Source organism: Drosophila persimilis, unplaced genomic scaffold (assembly GCF_003286085.1).
Source record: "Drosophila persimilis strain 14011-0111.01,24,50 unplaced genomic scaffold, DperRS2 tig00003933-arrow-pilon, whole genome shotgun sequence".
Taxonomy (NCBI): Eukaryota; Metazoa; Arthropoda; class Insecta; order Diptera; family Drosophilidae; genus Drosophila; species Drosophila persimilis.
In genome coordinates this window covers 3,233,775-3,248,399 of record NW_020825706.1, presented here as the reverse complement: position 1 = coordinate 3,248,399, position 14,625 = coordinate 3,233,775, and the positions used below count along the sequence as shown (strand labels likewise).

Genomic DNA, 14,625 nt, shown 5'->3' with positions numbered 1-14,625 from the left:
AAGGTGTGTCTAAAAAACAAAAGTATCTTTTGTAATTATCTCTCACTTGCGCCCCACCCTCTCTAGAGTCCTTGCCCCCTCTTTCTCGCACTCTTCCTTAATCATATGCGTGATTTAATATGATTATTGTCGTTTGGATTGTAAAAAAAAAAAAAAACCCAGAGCAAAACTTTGCCAACTGTGTGTGCAGCACGTGCTGCTGTGCCCCCTCCCCCCCCCCCCCCCCCCCCCCCCCCCCCCCCCCCCCCCCCCCTTTTGGCCCTGCCTAAGGCGACAAATAAAGTTGTGAATGAGTCACCACGAAAACCTTAACGTCACGTGCACGAAAACTTTCTTAATTTAAAAGAAATTTTCCAAACAAACTCAATTAAATAATTTTCTGGGAAGACCAAAAAAAAAATAATTTAAAGACAGGAGTTTTGTGGGGTCTTGTCTATTTTTAATCCAAAAATGTTAGACGTACTCCTTGTGGCAAGCATTTTGCTGGGACGCCACTTTTAATGCCACAAAATTTTTAATTGAGCTAATCCTAAAAACCACATGCTGCTGCTGGCTAACGAGCCAGATGTCAGCTGTGGCACACACATGTTGCACCCCCCCCTGGGTGGCAGTGCAGTGCAGTCAAAAGGCATTAGACTGTAGCTAATGATAATTGCCTTGGCTCGAAAAGATTAACCAAAGTTGGCTGCACGACAAAAGTAGACAGGAAAAAGTTGAAAACTCTCACAGAAAACGGAAACAACTCTCATCAAACAAAATGGATCCCGAGCAAGCATTCCTCACTCAAAGGAACCTGGTGGCGGATACCATGAAGTATCTAGACGACATGGCCAATGCCAATAAACAGGCAGAGTAAACCCCCACAAATATTCAGTAGATATTTCCCCGCTTTAAGAGCACTTTTTTCCGTTTAGACGCGGTAAAGATACCAAGGACCAGGAGGTGGACATTTCCGATGGAGTGACGGACGACAACTATTTGGTGTCGGCCCGCGCCCAGCGCCCCCAAAGATCCCAACAGCGTTCCACTAAAAAGATACACAAGACCTCGAATCTCAATCAGATGTCCTTTATGCGGCAGATTGATGTGACGCGCGAGGAGCGGCTGGTGGCGCGTGAGGAACGACATTTGGTGGCTGAGAATTTTCGCAGGTAGGCCGGTCACATCATAAATCGTTTTGTTGGCCAGAAGATGTCTCTCTTACCAACAGAATGGGCAACGACGAGTACCGCAAGTGCAACTTCGACAAGGCCATATATTTTTACACCAAGGGTCTGCAATATGTGACCGATACCCCAGTGCTCTATTGCAATCGTGCCCTGGCCAAGATCAAGTAGGTCTAACCCCCCAAAAAAGGACAGCTTACAGTCTTAATTTTCTCCTTAAGAAAAAGGGAATTCAAGGCTGCCCTCCTCGATCTGGATACGGTGGTCTTTAAGCTGGATCCTCGCCATATGAGGGGCTGGCTCTACAGGGCTGGCGCCCTGGCGCGCCTCAACAACGAACTCGAGTCCCAGGTGGCCATCCGCAATGCGTTTATCTTCAACAGGGATCCCAAGGATCAGCGCTACATTCAAATGTTTGTGGAAAAAATGCGCTCCGAGTTTTAGAAAAATTTTTACTCTTTTTTTTATTGTTTATTTTTTATTTTTAATTGTATTTTGTTGGTTTTTTTTGGTAGGGGAAATTCGCTGTTAAAAAAAAGGGAATACCGTATTCAATCAAATGCCAATCGAAATCGTTTCATTTAACCGTAATGTCAGTTGCAATCCGCACAAAACTCTGTTTCTGCTGCTGCAACGTTTCATAAACACAAAAATTTAAATGGAAAAAATTGTCTAAAAAAATATATGGAAAATGTTTGTGCTCTCTGCCGTTTTCTGATGAAATTTACAATTTTTAGACACTGCCTGTAGAGGGTATGAGGGTCTTTCGTAGGGTGTTTGGATCATCAATTGATTTTTTTTTTGGGGGAGAGTATGTCTGAAATCAGGATGAGATTTTTTATTAAAATTACAAAAATATATTTAATATAATAATAAATATAATGTAAAAAAAAATATATAAAAATGAAATTAATGAATTAAAAATTAATAAAAAAAAATATAATTAATTATTATTTGGCGAATTCTGACGATTAATGGTCGAATCGGCGTGGATTAAAACTATATTTCTTAAAAAATTAATTTTTGTGTGAAAATTAGGATTATTTCAGATTAAAAATTAAAAGAAAATTTTTTAATTCCGTGCCTTCTGTACATAAAACCCATAAGATTATAACCTATAAAAAATATAGTTTTTTTCCCAAAAAAAAGTGTATCTCAAGCAACGACCAGTGCCATTTGGAGAGCGCATCCTTTTCTTGTTTTGCATAAATTCAATAAAAATTCCTATTGTCATGAGAATATTTGCCAATACAATATACAGGAGGAGTGGAAGCCCCACTCCAACTTTCAAGCGGTGGGGGGGAGGGGGAGGGTCCAAGAGCCACTTATACGCTTCGTTGGGGAGCAGGCACCAGAACCGGCAACCGCCCCTTGCATCGACCACAAAAGACTGACACTGCGGCTACAAATGCGGGGCAAATGGAAATTGCAGGCGTGAGGAGAATCTACTGGGAATGAGAATGGGAGAATAGGAGCGAGAGCTTTCAATATGGCGCCAACACCATTTGCATTTGCCCCACAGCCGCCATGCCGCACCATCCGCTTCCTGTTGCCTCCTGCTGTCTCCCGCCGCCTCCTACTGCCTCTCACTGCCTCCTCCTGCATCCTGGTGCTTCCCACTGCCTCTTACTGCCTCCTACTACCTCCCACTGCCTCCTCTTACCTCCTACTGCCTCCCACAGCCTCCTTCTACCTCCTCCTACCACCCACTGCCTCCTGCTAGCCATCCACAAGCAGTCGTCGTCCTCACTCCATAATGAAATGCAGTTCAAATGCTTGGGGTATAAACTTTTGCCACAACAGGCTTGCAACCAGTCGGGGCATTTGCTGGTGTTGTAAACTAGCAAACAAAACGCAACGGAAGTGCCACAAAAAGGGTTTCACTGTTTGTCAATTGTGTGTGCCACAGCGGCAGCAGCGGCGGCCGCAGAGTTGACACCTAAACCAATTCCCGCAAAGCCCCCCTGACCCCACTGCCTGGGCCCCAACAATCCCTTGGCACTACTGACACGCTAACTGACTGCCAACTTTCCGGCTCTCTGGCTGGGATGCTGCCTTGAGAAATGCAAAAATGTTTGCGGCTTGCTGCGGCTCTAATCAACACTGCCTCAGACCCAGTGGCCCCTCTGCCCCTCTCTGGCCAACGCCCATTGCTTGTAATCAATGCTGTAAACACTTATTTTTGTGGTTGTCACCGAACACAGATCCAAACTACAATTTGTACCACGAGAGACACACACGAGCAAAGTTTTTGGCTCTCGTCCTTTGACATTGTATGGAGGAGGATTTTCTCCTCTGTGTGTGCCACAGTTTTTGTGGTCAGAGAGGATTTTGGTCTGGCATAAGGTGGGGCTTTAATGGCTGCCCAAAAGGCAAATGATTATTGGAAAAACCCACAAAGTTTTTTACGCAGGACTTTAAGAGAGAAAACTTGTCTACAGGGAATGGGGAAAATCTTCGTAGAGAGATTTTTTTATAGAGAGGTTTTTTTTAAAGAGAGTTTTTGGTTGGAATGTTGGAGAGTTTTTAAAAGATTTATGTAAGTTCTGGGGGGTTTTTGGGATGTGGGAATCTGTGGTATTTGATTTTTTGGAGATACTTCAAGGATTTTGGAGTTTTTTGGAGGTAAAGGTAGTAGTGGAACCATTTTGGGGAGGAATAAATGAAGTTTTTATAATTATTCGATAGGTTAAAACCTTATAAAAGTCTTATTTTTTTTAATAATTGATTTTTTTATTTTTAATAATACATATTGTTGTTTGCTATTACTTTTGGCTTATAAAAGTCCCTTTCGAGTCGTGCATCGATTGTTTTTGCTTGTCTCGGGACGAATGACTGTTTGTATTTCGTTTTTGGATTCATGGGACCGAAAACGTGCATTCTCTTAAGCACTTTTCGCCAGCAATAGGCCACATTCCTGCACCTAAAATCGTACCTTCTCAGAGCTCCCAGGAACTCCTTTGATTTCCCTCTTTCCTTTAAAACTATAGCCCCCAAAATGTGCCCCATTTCAGCCTTAAATCATTCCAATCAAACCTCATTGCCTGCCACTTTATTCAGGCTTATATTCCTGTTGGGGGATCGGTTATAGGCTGTATACCTCCCCCCCCCCCCCCCCAGACCAAAGTAAAGTGTCCGCCATAACCCTCTAACACTTTGGAGACCAGTAGATCTTTATAAATCACACACCACACAGCCATCACACCGCACCAGAAAGAGAGCCAATCACCAATCGACTGCCGCCCTCCGCCCCGCCCCTCGCCCATTTCTGAGGTATCCCAGGGGCAGGCTTCCTATCAACTGCTGTGGAAGTTTTCCCCGAAGGATCTCGAAAACTACAACTTGGTCTTGCCCCTCCCCGCCCCGCCCTGCCCTGCTGAAGTTTGTTGTTTGTCCGATGGTTTTCAAGTTGCGGTCTTTGTGGTTATGGGCTGCTTCTTGGCCAGAAAGTAATTTGGCCTTTATCTGTATTGCGGTTTGAACAGAGAGCAGGCGGCAACATCTTTTGCTTTTGCTTTTGCTTTTGGGTAATATTTTTGTTGGTTTTAGCAGCAGCGGCAGCATCTTTGTTCTACCACATCCGGGGAGTCATTTTGGGTTTGAGTTTTCTTTGCTTTCTGGTTTGAGGGTAAATTGCAATCCCCTTTCCCTCTCCCTCTCCCTCTCCGCCCTCCACTGCGACTGCCACTGATATGGCCGAAAACTTTTCAGTTTTCGTTGCCTTGTTTTTGTTGCCATTTTGCCTGACATTTGCCCCCCGCCCAAGTTTTTCATTAAACGGCGGGAAATATTTTGGTTATTTTTTGTTGTGTGTTTTGCATCGCTGACACTCGCTGTCATTCTGTTTTGGCCCTGGCTGGCAGTTCATTTAAAGTTTATCCTGGCTGCCCGTTTAATTAGCATTTTGAGGTTCTATCTATCCGGGGGTTTTCTATCTCCCGGATTGACACTTCTTTCTGTTTTTTTTTTTGCCTGTTGGCCTTATTGAATGTTTATTTGCAGCTTTGCTTGATTTCGATTTTCTCAACGACTGGGCAAAGGAATTTCCAAAGCAAACAAACACTGCAGCCGGAGCCCAAGAAGGGACTTGAAGTTGACGTGACTCTACATAAAATATAAAAAAAGATACAAAAAGGAAGTCAACGGCGAGGAAAACTCTCGGGGGGGACTGGCTGGAGGCTGGAGATGACTTGGCATCAGACAAAGAGCACGGGGCAGACACACTAGACTTGGGGACTCTGGAGGTGGCAGTGGCAGTGGGGGCCACGGGGCAGTCAGTGCTTGAGAGTCTCTGTTGAGTGAATTAGCAATTGGCAACCTGCTGAGGCGGCGACTGAGACTGGTCTGAGTGAAACACTGAAAGAAAAAGGGGATTTTTGTGTTTAAATACGCTCATTCTATCAATAATCAGTGTCAAAAAAAACGAGGGGTTGTCTATAAGAGAAGGATTGGACTTGATTTGGAGATATTTTGGAGTAGAAAAGGATAGATTAGATAGATAAAAAGATAGATTTAGAGCTTAGATAATATTAGATATTAATTTTCAGCTGAGAAAATTCATTCAAATATTCTCATTTAATTTTATTAATTGTTATTTTTTAATTTTTTTAAATATTTTTTTTATTTTAATTTATTTATTTAAAAAGTTGAATAAACTATAATAATAATTTAATTGTATCACTTCTTTGTCCGCAAATCACATAAAATAAAATAATTATTATTTATTACTTATTTAATTTTTTTAAATAATTTATTTAAATTTTTTAAGTTTTTAAAATTGTTGTTAATTAAAAAAATTGATAATAATCTAATTTTATAATTTCTCTGAGCGCTAATTAGGGAGATTTTAAATTATTTTGAATTTAATTATATATATTTTTTTTAGCATCATTTTAAATATAAATATTTTTTTATACATCTATTTATTAAAATCAAATTTTAACTGCAGTCCCAATAATTATTTGATTTTATTTATATTTTATTTATTTATTATTATTATTATTTTTTTTTATTTGTAAAAATTCAGTCTAAAAAAAATCTTTTTAAATCTTAAGAAATCTAAATTTAAGTCTCAGAATTCTCTAATATTCTAAGCGTCATAATTAAGAATAATCTCTTCTTCCAAAATATTCTCAACTTTAGTCTCCTGTCGTGCAGTATCTTTTCCCTTGTTTTCTACGAATGTAGATCTCTTTTTTAATTACAGTTCGTTTCCTCCCTTACAACGTCTTTCCTCTGTGTATTCTGCAATCTATTGCTTCCGCCAACACTCACCCCACCCCACACCACCCCACAGCCCCTGCACTACCTAAGGAAATATATTCACGTTGCTTTTTCATTATTCATGACAACTTTTGCTCTTGGCCTTAGGTAGTACTCGCGCTGTAACTGAAGTCGAAAGCAAATAACAGATACAGATACGGAAACGGGGCACACACGTGGCATGTGTGGCATGGCACGGCATGGCGGGGGGGGAGAGCCATAACAAATAACAAAGATGACAATAAAAAGCAGCAAAACAATTTCCCCATAGAACAAAAAAAAAAGAAAGAAAAGAAAAGGGAGCGAAAAAGGGAACTAATATTTTAAGAAAACACGGCGGCACACAGGACACCGAAAAGAGGGGAGAAACTTAATCGTATGTGTGTGAATGGGTAGACGGGGGTAGTAGGGGGTGAGTGGCTTTTCTTTCCTTCCAAGTGGCCGTCATCAAATTCAAGTGACATATTTAGACAGCTAAGCGACTCCCAAGGTGAACCTGAAAGTAGAAGCATCGCCAGGAGCAGAAGTCAGCGGACAGGGGAGCCAACCCAGAAGCCAGAAGCCATTGGCAATTTTTGCAGCGTCTAGACTCTAGACCAGGGAAGCAGCAGAGAGGGTGGGCCGTGGACAAACCCCTAAAGAATGGAGAGTGGAAATAAGTAACAATGGAGTAATCGAAGTCTAGACTAAAAGATACCCAGTAGCAGGAAGGATTGATTGAGACTTGTTGGAAAATAATAATAATAAATAGTAATTACTAAATAAATAAAAATAAATTATAATAAGGTAATAAATAATTTAGCCATAATATAAGGACAAATGGTATTCTGTCATTAAATTGCATTTTATTTTGATGCATTTTAGTTTTTTATTTATTTTTTTTTCATTTTAAAATAAATAATATTTAATTTAATAATATCAAATAATTTAATATTAAATATTCTGCTCCAATTAAATCTAACGAATATTTTACATTAAATAATGGAATAATTTTTTTATTTACGATTTTTGTATATTTTGTTTGTATTAATTTTTATTTTAGTGTTGTTTTCTATTCCATCTTTGAAATTATATTTTTTGAGAATTAATTACTTGATTTTTATACCCGATACTCAAAATGAGTATTGGGGTATATTAGATTTGTGGTAAAAGTGTATGTGTGTAACGTCCAGAAGGAATCGTTTCCGACCCCATAAAGTATATATATTCTTGATCAGCATCAATAGCCGAGTCGATTGAGCCATGTCTGTCTGTCCGTCTGTCCGTCTGTCCGTCCGTCCGTCTGTCCGTCTGTCCGTCCCCTTCAGCGCCTAATGCTCAAAGACTATAAGAGCTAGAGCAACGATGTTTTGGATCCAGACTTCTGTGATATGTCACTGCTACAAAAATATTTCAAAACTTTGCCCCGCCCACTTCCGCCCCCACAAAGGGCGAAAATCTGTGGCATCCACAATTTTAAAGATACGAGAAAACCAAAAACGCAGAATCGTAGAGAGTGACCATATCTTTTAGACTGCAGAATCTGAATTGGAGCGTATTATTATTATAGCCAGCATCAAGAAAACAATTTCATTTTTTCTCGCCCTGTCTCTCTCTAACACACACGTAGCATAGGCGGCTTTGCTTAGAGTAAAACATTAGCGCCTAGATCTCAGAGACTATAAAAGCTAGAGCAACCAAATTTGGTATCCACACTCCTAATATATCGGACCGAGACGAGTTTGTTTCAAAATTTCGCCACACCCCCTTCCGCCCCCGCAAAGGATGCAGATCTGGGGATATTCATAAATCTCAGAGACTATTAAGGCTAGAGTAACCAAATTTGGTATCCGCACTCCTGTTAGATCTCACTATAAAACGTATATCTCAAAATTTCGCTCCACCCCCTTCCGCCCACACAAAGGACGAAAATCTGTTGCATCCACAATATTGCAAAATCGAGTAAACTAAAAACGCAGAATCATAGACAATGACCATATCTATCCGGTTGCCGAATCTGGATCAGATCGGATCATTTTTGTAGCCAAAAGCAAGAAATCAATTTTTAGTGGCTACGCAGCGCCCGACGTCACGCTCAGACTGATTTTCTGTCTCTCTCGCACGCACTCTTTGTCGTGTCGTTTAATATTAGCGGCGTCTGCCGGAGGAGAGCCATACTGACTTAGTATCGGGTATAACTGTAGAGTTGCGGTGTCCGCAGCAACTCACAACGTTCCCCCTCGTTATTGTTTCAAATAATTATTGTTTTTCAAATAATTTTATTGTTTTTAATAATTTTATTTGCATTTAATTTTATTTAATTTGTTTATTTTTTTTCAATTTGTTAATTATTAATTAATTAAATTAAAATTAATTAATTAAAAAGTATATTTCTATTTATTTGTTTTTTTTTATATATTTTTTTTGTTTTATTCGTTTTTTATTTTAATATATTTTTTTAGTCATTTGCTTTTATTATACATATTTTGTATTTTTTTTATCTTTAATTCATTAATTTATTTTTACCTTTTATTTGATTTTTGTTCTTTAAAATAAGATACACCAAATGATTTTCTTGTAATTGTAATGATTTTTGATGGACTTTTCCAAAATATCACTATATTCCGTCAATGTTTAGCGCCAGATCCTTAAAAGAAAACAAACCATATGCATCACGGTCCAAGGTTTCCCACAACCCAACACACCCTCGCCGCCCTGCATAATACCTGGCATCAAATAACGAACCCAAAAGGAGAGAGAGAAAACCTCCAGGGTGAAAAGCGTGAGGGCGTGGGCATGGGCGAATCCTTGGCCCGGGACAAGTTGCTTTTAATAATAAAATCATTGAGCATCAAAGCATAAAACTCAGTCAAGTGCAACATAAGCTTAAAGACCAGATCGTGATGGAGGGGGCGCAGCGGAGGGGGGAGCGGTTACCTACAGTGCAACCCCAATACTCGTGCGAGTATCGTGTCGTATGGGTGTTTGATTTTCCAACTATCTGTAGATACAGATACGTATCTAGTCCTTGAATGTGTGCGCTCCTGAATGCGATTTAATGTTATTTTTACAGCCAAATTAGTTGGCTTTTGATGTACGTTTAACTTTCGGCTGGGCTCTGTGCTGGGCTTTAAGTTTGCAGAAGCCACAAAAGAAGGCAGAACAATTTATGACAGATGTTGCAGCCAGCAGTCGTAAAGCCACTTGGGCCACATCTGGGTGCCATAAAACCGCACACACACATTGCGTATGCCACACGTAGTGTCTGTTACAGCAGTCGTATCTTAAAGAAACACACAAAAGTGTGCGGCCTTAACTTTATTCCCAGTTTTAGGCCATATTTTGATTGCCACACTTCTGTTTTTTCAAGTGAATTCCCTCTCTCTAAACTGAATCTCAAACTCAAACTCAAGTGCAATCATTTCAAGCTGTTTCTGTTGCTGTTGCACTGCCATATCTTGCCGCATAATGTGGCAGATGCTGGGCCGTGTGCTCTCAAGTGTTGCCAAACATTTTGAATGCCTCTCTCTCTCTCTCTGCTGATTGATGATTGAGTGTGGGCCGTGCCGTGCCGGGACTCTCCTCTACCCACTTCTAATTTAAGTGAAAGTTCAAATGAAATTGCAAAAATGTATTGGCCCTTGAGGAGGCAGAAAACAGCAAAAACAAAAATCAGAAAAGTACTGTGTTTGCATTTAATTAAGTGCCTTATCAATAGGGTGGAAAATATGTTGTGTTTGCTTGTAGGCCCAACAATAGGGGGGGATTTTTTGAGCAGGTCATTTCAGTTGGAAATCGGATTAATTGAATTTTGATTTGTGTGTGTCTGATTGAGGATGGCAATTGTTAAGCAAGGATTGTAGGGACTGTAGGGAGGGCGACTGAAGGAAGAATTTTGAACATAATTGAAGGGAATGTAGATTTTTTCACTCTGTATAAGACATATTTGTACCTCTATAATTTTGCATGGAGATGTATCTAGAAAATGTAGGGTTCAGATAAATAAGTGCTTTCTGTGGATTTTTTTCTGGGGTACTTACATCATACAATTTTACTTCCATCCAGAATATCCAGAAAAATTGCATAGAAATAAAATAAACCCATATTTAAAGGAAATAGTCGGGTTAAAAAATAGAATTTAAACGAATAGATTTTAATTTGGGTGTAAAACGTATAATATAGTAGCATTAATACGGACCCACATTTTTATTTGAATTCTTTATTAAATATATTTTTATATAATTTAAAAATTAATTTTTTTGAATGTTATTCTTTTGTTTTATTTAAAATATTTATGATTGTTATTGTTTACTGTTAGTTTTATTTAAATTCATTATATTTTATATTATTTTTTTTTTACAAACTTGATAAATTTTTTTTAAATACTTTGTTCTTCTTCTAAATATAAAACACTTCAAAAAAACAATATATATAATTTTTACTAAATTTATAAATACAAAAATAATAATAATTAAATTAATAAATAAATAAAATATATAAATAACAAAATAAATAAATTAATAAATAAAAATTAAATATTTTTATATTAATATCACAATTTAAGTAAAATTCGCTTTTCTCCTTGCACAATTTCCCCTCTCGGAGCAAATCTATTACTATGAATTCTTAATTATTTTTTATGTGTCACCTTTTTTTTCTCTGGGTGCTTTTGCAGATGTTTTAGAAACTTTTGCTTGTCTAAATTGTCTCCACACCCTTCCAAAATCACTTGCAACCCTTAAGCGAGAAAAAAATCGCCTAGCAAATTACCAATACCCCTTTTAAATCAATGAAAAGTGTATTATCCTGCTTTTCCTTGAAAATAAATTGATTTTTAATTGAAATTAAATGTTTTCCCTGCCCCTGCCCATAGCCACTTGATTGGTTGATTGTCTACGAACGGGAATGAAGCCCTTTAGGCCATGTTTTTTGACACTAACCAAGGACAGACGGGGGGAAATCCTACCCTAAAATAGGATTTTATCCTACTGGTAGGATCCTACTAATATTTACTATAAACTGCTGTGCTCCTAAACTCCTTTTGCCCCTAGCTCTCTTTGTTGTTTTGTCTGTGTCTCAATGACAAGGCTTTCCATTGGATTTTTGAAGGAACAAATTGTTAATTACGTGTACTTATACCCTCACCAAAAGGAGATTGTGAAAAAAAGGATCAAAATGAGGCCCGAATAGGAACTTATATTTTATAAAATATGCAAAATATTTAATCGAAGGGATTTGAGTGGCTAAAAATCATATTTCCCAGAACTCAATAGATCTTCTAGGGTATCCATAGCTTCGACTACGTGAAAAGTAGGCCTTAATTTCTTGAAAGTTTTCTGTTTGTTTCGCCTGGAGGCGGGATCTCTTCGTCCAGGTCTACCCACAGTTTTCGGAACTCCTTCTCCTCCTCCTCCTCTAGGACTAGGACTACCCTCAGCATTAGTCTGGCCCTCTGTTGCCGTTGTTGTCTTTAAGGATTTCTGGCATTTAATTAGGCGGCAATCAAGTTGACATTTTAAACAATTTAAACAAGCAAACACGCTCTGTCGCTGTACTTTGACTACTTTAGCGCATATTAAAACGCTTTATGGCCAACGGCCAATTGACATTGTCGGGGGATAATGGGAAATTTGGGCTCTCCGGAAAATCGATAAATGAGACCTCCTTTGCCTGCTGCTGCCCCAAATCCTGGCTGCTATTAATTATGTCTTTTGCCGTTTTGTCGCATTGACGTAGGCGAAGCAATTAAGTTGCTGCTGGTTTGAAGGCAGCCAGCCGGCGGAAAAAGCAGAAAAACTCTGCTGTGGAGGACGAGGCTGTGGGTGGGTGGCTGTGTTCAGGAAAAGGAAATGAAATTTCGGTCAGCCAGTCACATAATACCTATCAATGGTCAATTCCCTTCTCTCCCCCGCCCCCCGTCTCGTGTGACCACACCCCTCACATTTTCCCCCCTCCCTTGTTCAGACTACGTGACCAGCAATATAATTCATATGAAAATTTAATTTGTATTATTTTTCTTTTGGCTCCGCTATGTGTATCTGTGTTTCTTTGGCTTTGAATGCATGGGAATTGGGTTCCAAAAAAATATATAAATATATAAACAGAAGCGGTTAGACTTATAGGATATTTCTATTTTCGAAACGGAGGAAATTAATTCAAATATTTAAGCTTCAATTACTACGATTTTCGGGAGCTCTAACGGTCTAGACCTTTGAATAGTTTTAGAGAAGAAATTATTTATGAAAATGTTTAAGAAAATATATTTATATTTTTAGATAGAATAAAATGCCTCAAAAAACAATATGTTAATGGATTTAAATGAATTTTGAGACATTTTTTTCTATCTAAAAAATGCATATAAATACAATATTATAATGGATTTTGGTGAATTTGGGACCGTTACGATTATCATTTGTATAGAAAAAGTTAAGAAATAAAATTTATTTGTTGTATTTATTTAAAAAAAAAATTTAAACATTAAAATTAATTGAAATTATAAAAATAACAAAAAATTTTCTATATACATTTTTATATAAAAATTAAGTCATCAAATTTATTTTCAATTTTTTCATTATAAAAATTGATATTTTTAGCAAGCTCGTTTGCGAACCCTCAATTGTTGCTCGCTTGCGAGACTTCTGCGGGACTCTGTTAAAAGGTACTTTTGTTGGTTTTCAGGGTCTATACGGATCAAAGTTGCAATTGCAGTTGCATTAGGTATAATCGAGCATCGTCGATGTAACACATCGAACCCTGCAACTCGAACCCAGCGTTTAGCAGCAATGCTCTCACACGAGACCATGTTTGCAGGGTCCAACATGTTCGAAGACTCTGAAGACCATAAGGGTTTGGTGCCGTTGGCCGATATTCGATAAGAAAAGATTAGAAAAAAATCTATTTGATTGGATTTTACATTTTTTTTAAATTATTTTTATATGTGTATGGCTTATATAATTAATTAGCACCTACTACTAAGCTAATACTACTAATAGTTTGCCTCTAAACGTACATATGTAACACAACGACTAAAGGCATAATATCTAACAAAGAATAAATTTGCTGGCCCGACCAAAGATCAGACATACATATGTATATGATATTCTGGAATTTTAACAAAGAAGTTGGTTTTTTGTTCCTCAAATTAAATGTTGAAAAAAATTTAGTCAAAGGAGGACAAAAGCCAAAGGATTCTGTATGCCAACCGCATGTAGAAAATAAATGTTATTATGCTGAAAAAAAAATACAACTAAAACCCCTACACCATTTCATCCGATATGCCACATTTTGTGTGTGGCAGGAAATAGAAAACGAGAGAAAAAAATGTACAAAAATTATTGCATATTTAGCAATAAATAAAGAGGAAGCGAGTAAAGTGCGGTTTTGGCTTTTTTTGGGGTGGACTTTCCAATGGCTTTTGTGTGTCAACAAGTTTTGTTTGATCCGTCTGGCCGCAAAATGAATGTGCAACATGCAGCACGTTTGATCCCGTGTGTGTGTGTGGGTTTTTTTTGTTGTGTGTGAAAATTTGATTGCATGAACCGCAATTTGAATGATATTTGGTTTTTGTGGTCCACTGGACATGTGATATGGCGAATGATATTGGTGTTTTTAAAGGCTTTCCCCCCCTTCCACCCAATCGATATATTAGCATATTAATTATAGTTTTTACTTCCTTACCTTTTTTCTTTGGTGTGGATTTTCCTTTTCCTCATTAGCTTAACAATGCGGAAAATCGACAGACGTGCAGTGGAAAAGCTACGCAAATAGAGTCCATTGAAATAATTACCAGAGTGGCGGAAGGGGGGTGGGGGTTGGAAATTTGCATCTGAAGTCCTGGCGGCCAATCTGCATTCGGCTGACCGCATTATCCTTTGGGTTTCTCTCTCTCTCGGGCTGTCCCTGTCGCTTATCCTTTGGACAAGTGCTGGACAGCGTTTTAAATTTCATTAAATCTGCTCACTTCGTTTGCCAATGCAATCAACAACAGCAGCAGCAGCGGCTGCAACTGGAAGGACACGGCAGGATAAGCCTAGAGCTAGGGAGAAGTTTAAGAAGTGTAGCAGCACTGCCGCATTTCATTTACAACGCCTCAAGTGCTGGAAATCTACTTAGATCCCATGACTTTGGGTCAGCTAGGGGTCTCCTACGGAGAAGAAAAACTCCCCCTCCTCATCCACCCTCTCTCTCTTTCGTTTTCTCCCTCTTTCGTCTTAACCTT

At 38.5% G+C, this 14,625-nt stretch overlaps 1 protein-coding gene across 1 annotated transcript; it reads left to right on the top strand.

Moving 5' to 3' along the window:
* Positions 1–752: 752 nt before the first annotated feature.
* On the top strand, positions 753–1,610 carry LOC6594237 (tetratricopeptide repeat protein 12). The gene is made up of 4 exons (XM_002019935.2): positions 753–852; positions 915–1,151; positions 1,211–1,333; positions 1,388–1,610. The coding sequence occupies exons 1-4, from the start codon at positions 758–760 to the stop codon at positions 1,608–1,610; spliced, it is 678 nt and encodes a 225-aa protein (XP_002019971.1). The 5' UTR covers positions 753–757.
* Positions 1,611–14,625: the final 13,015 nt, after the last annotated feature.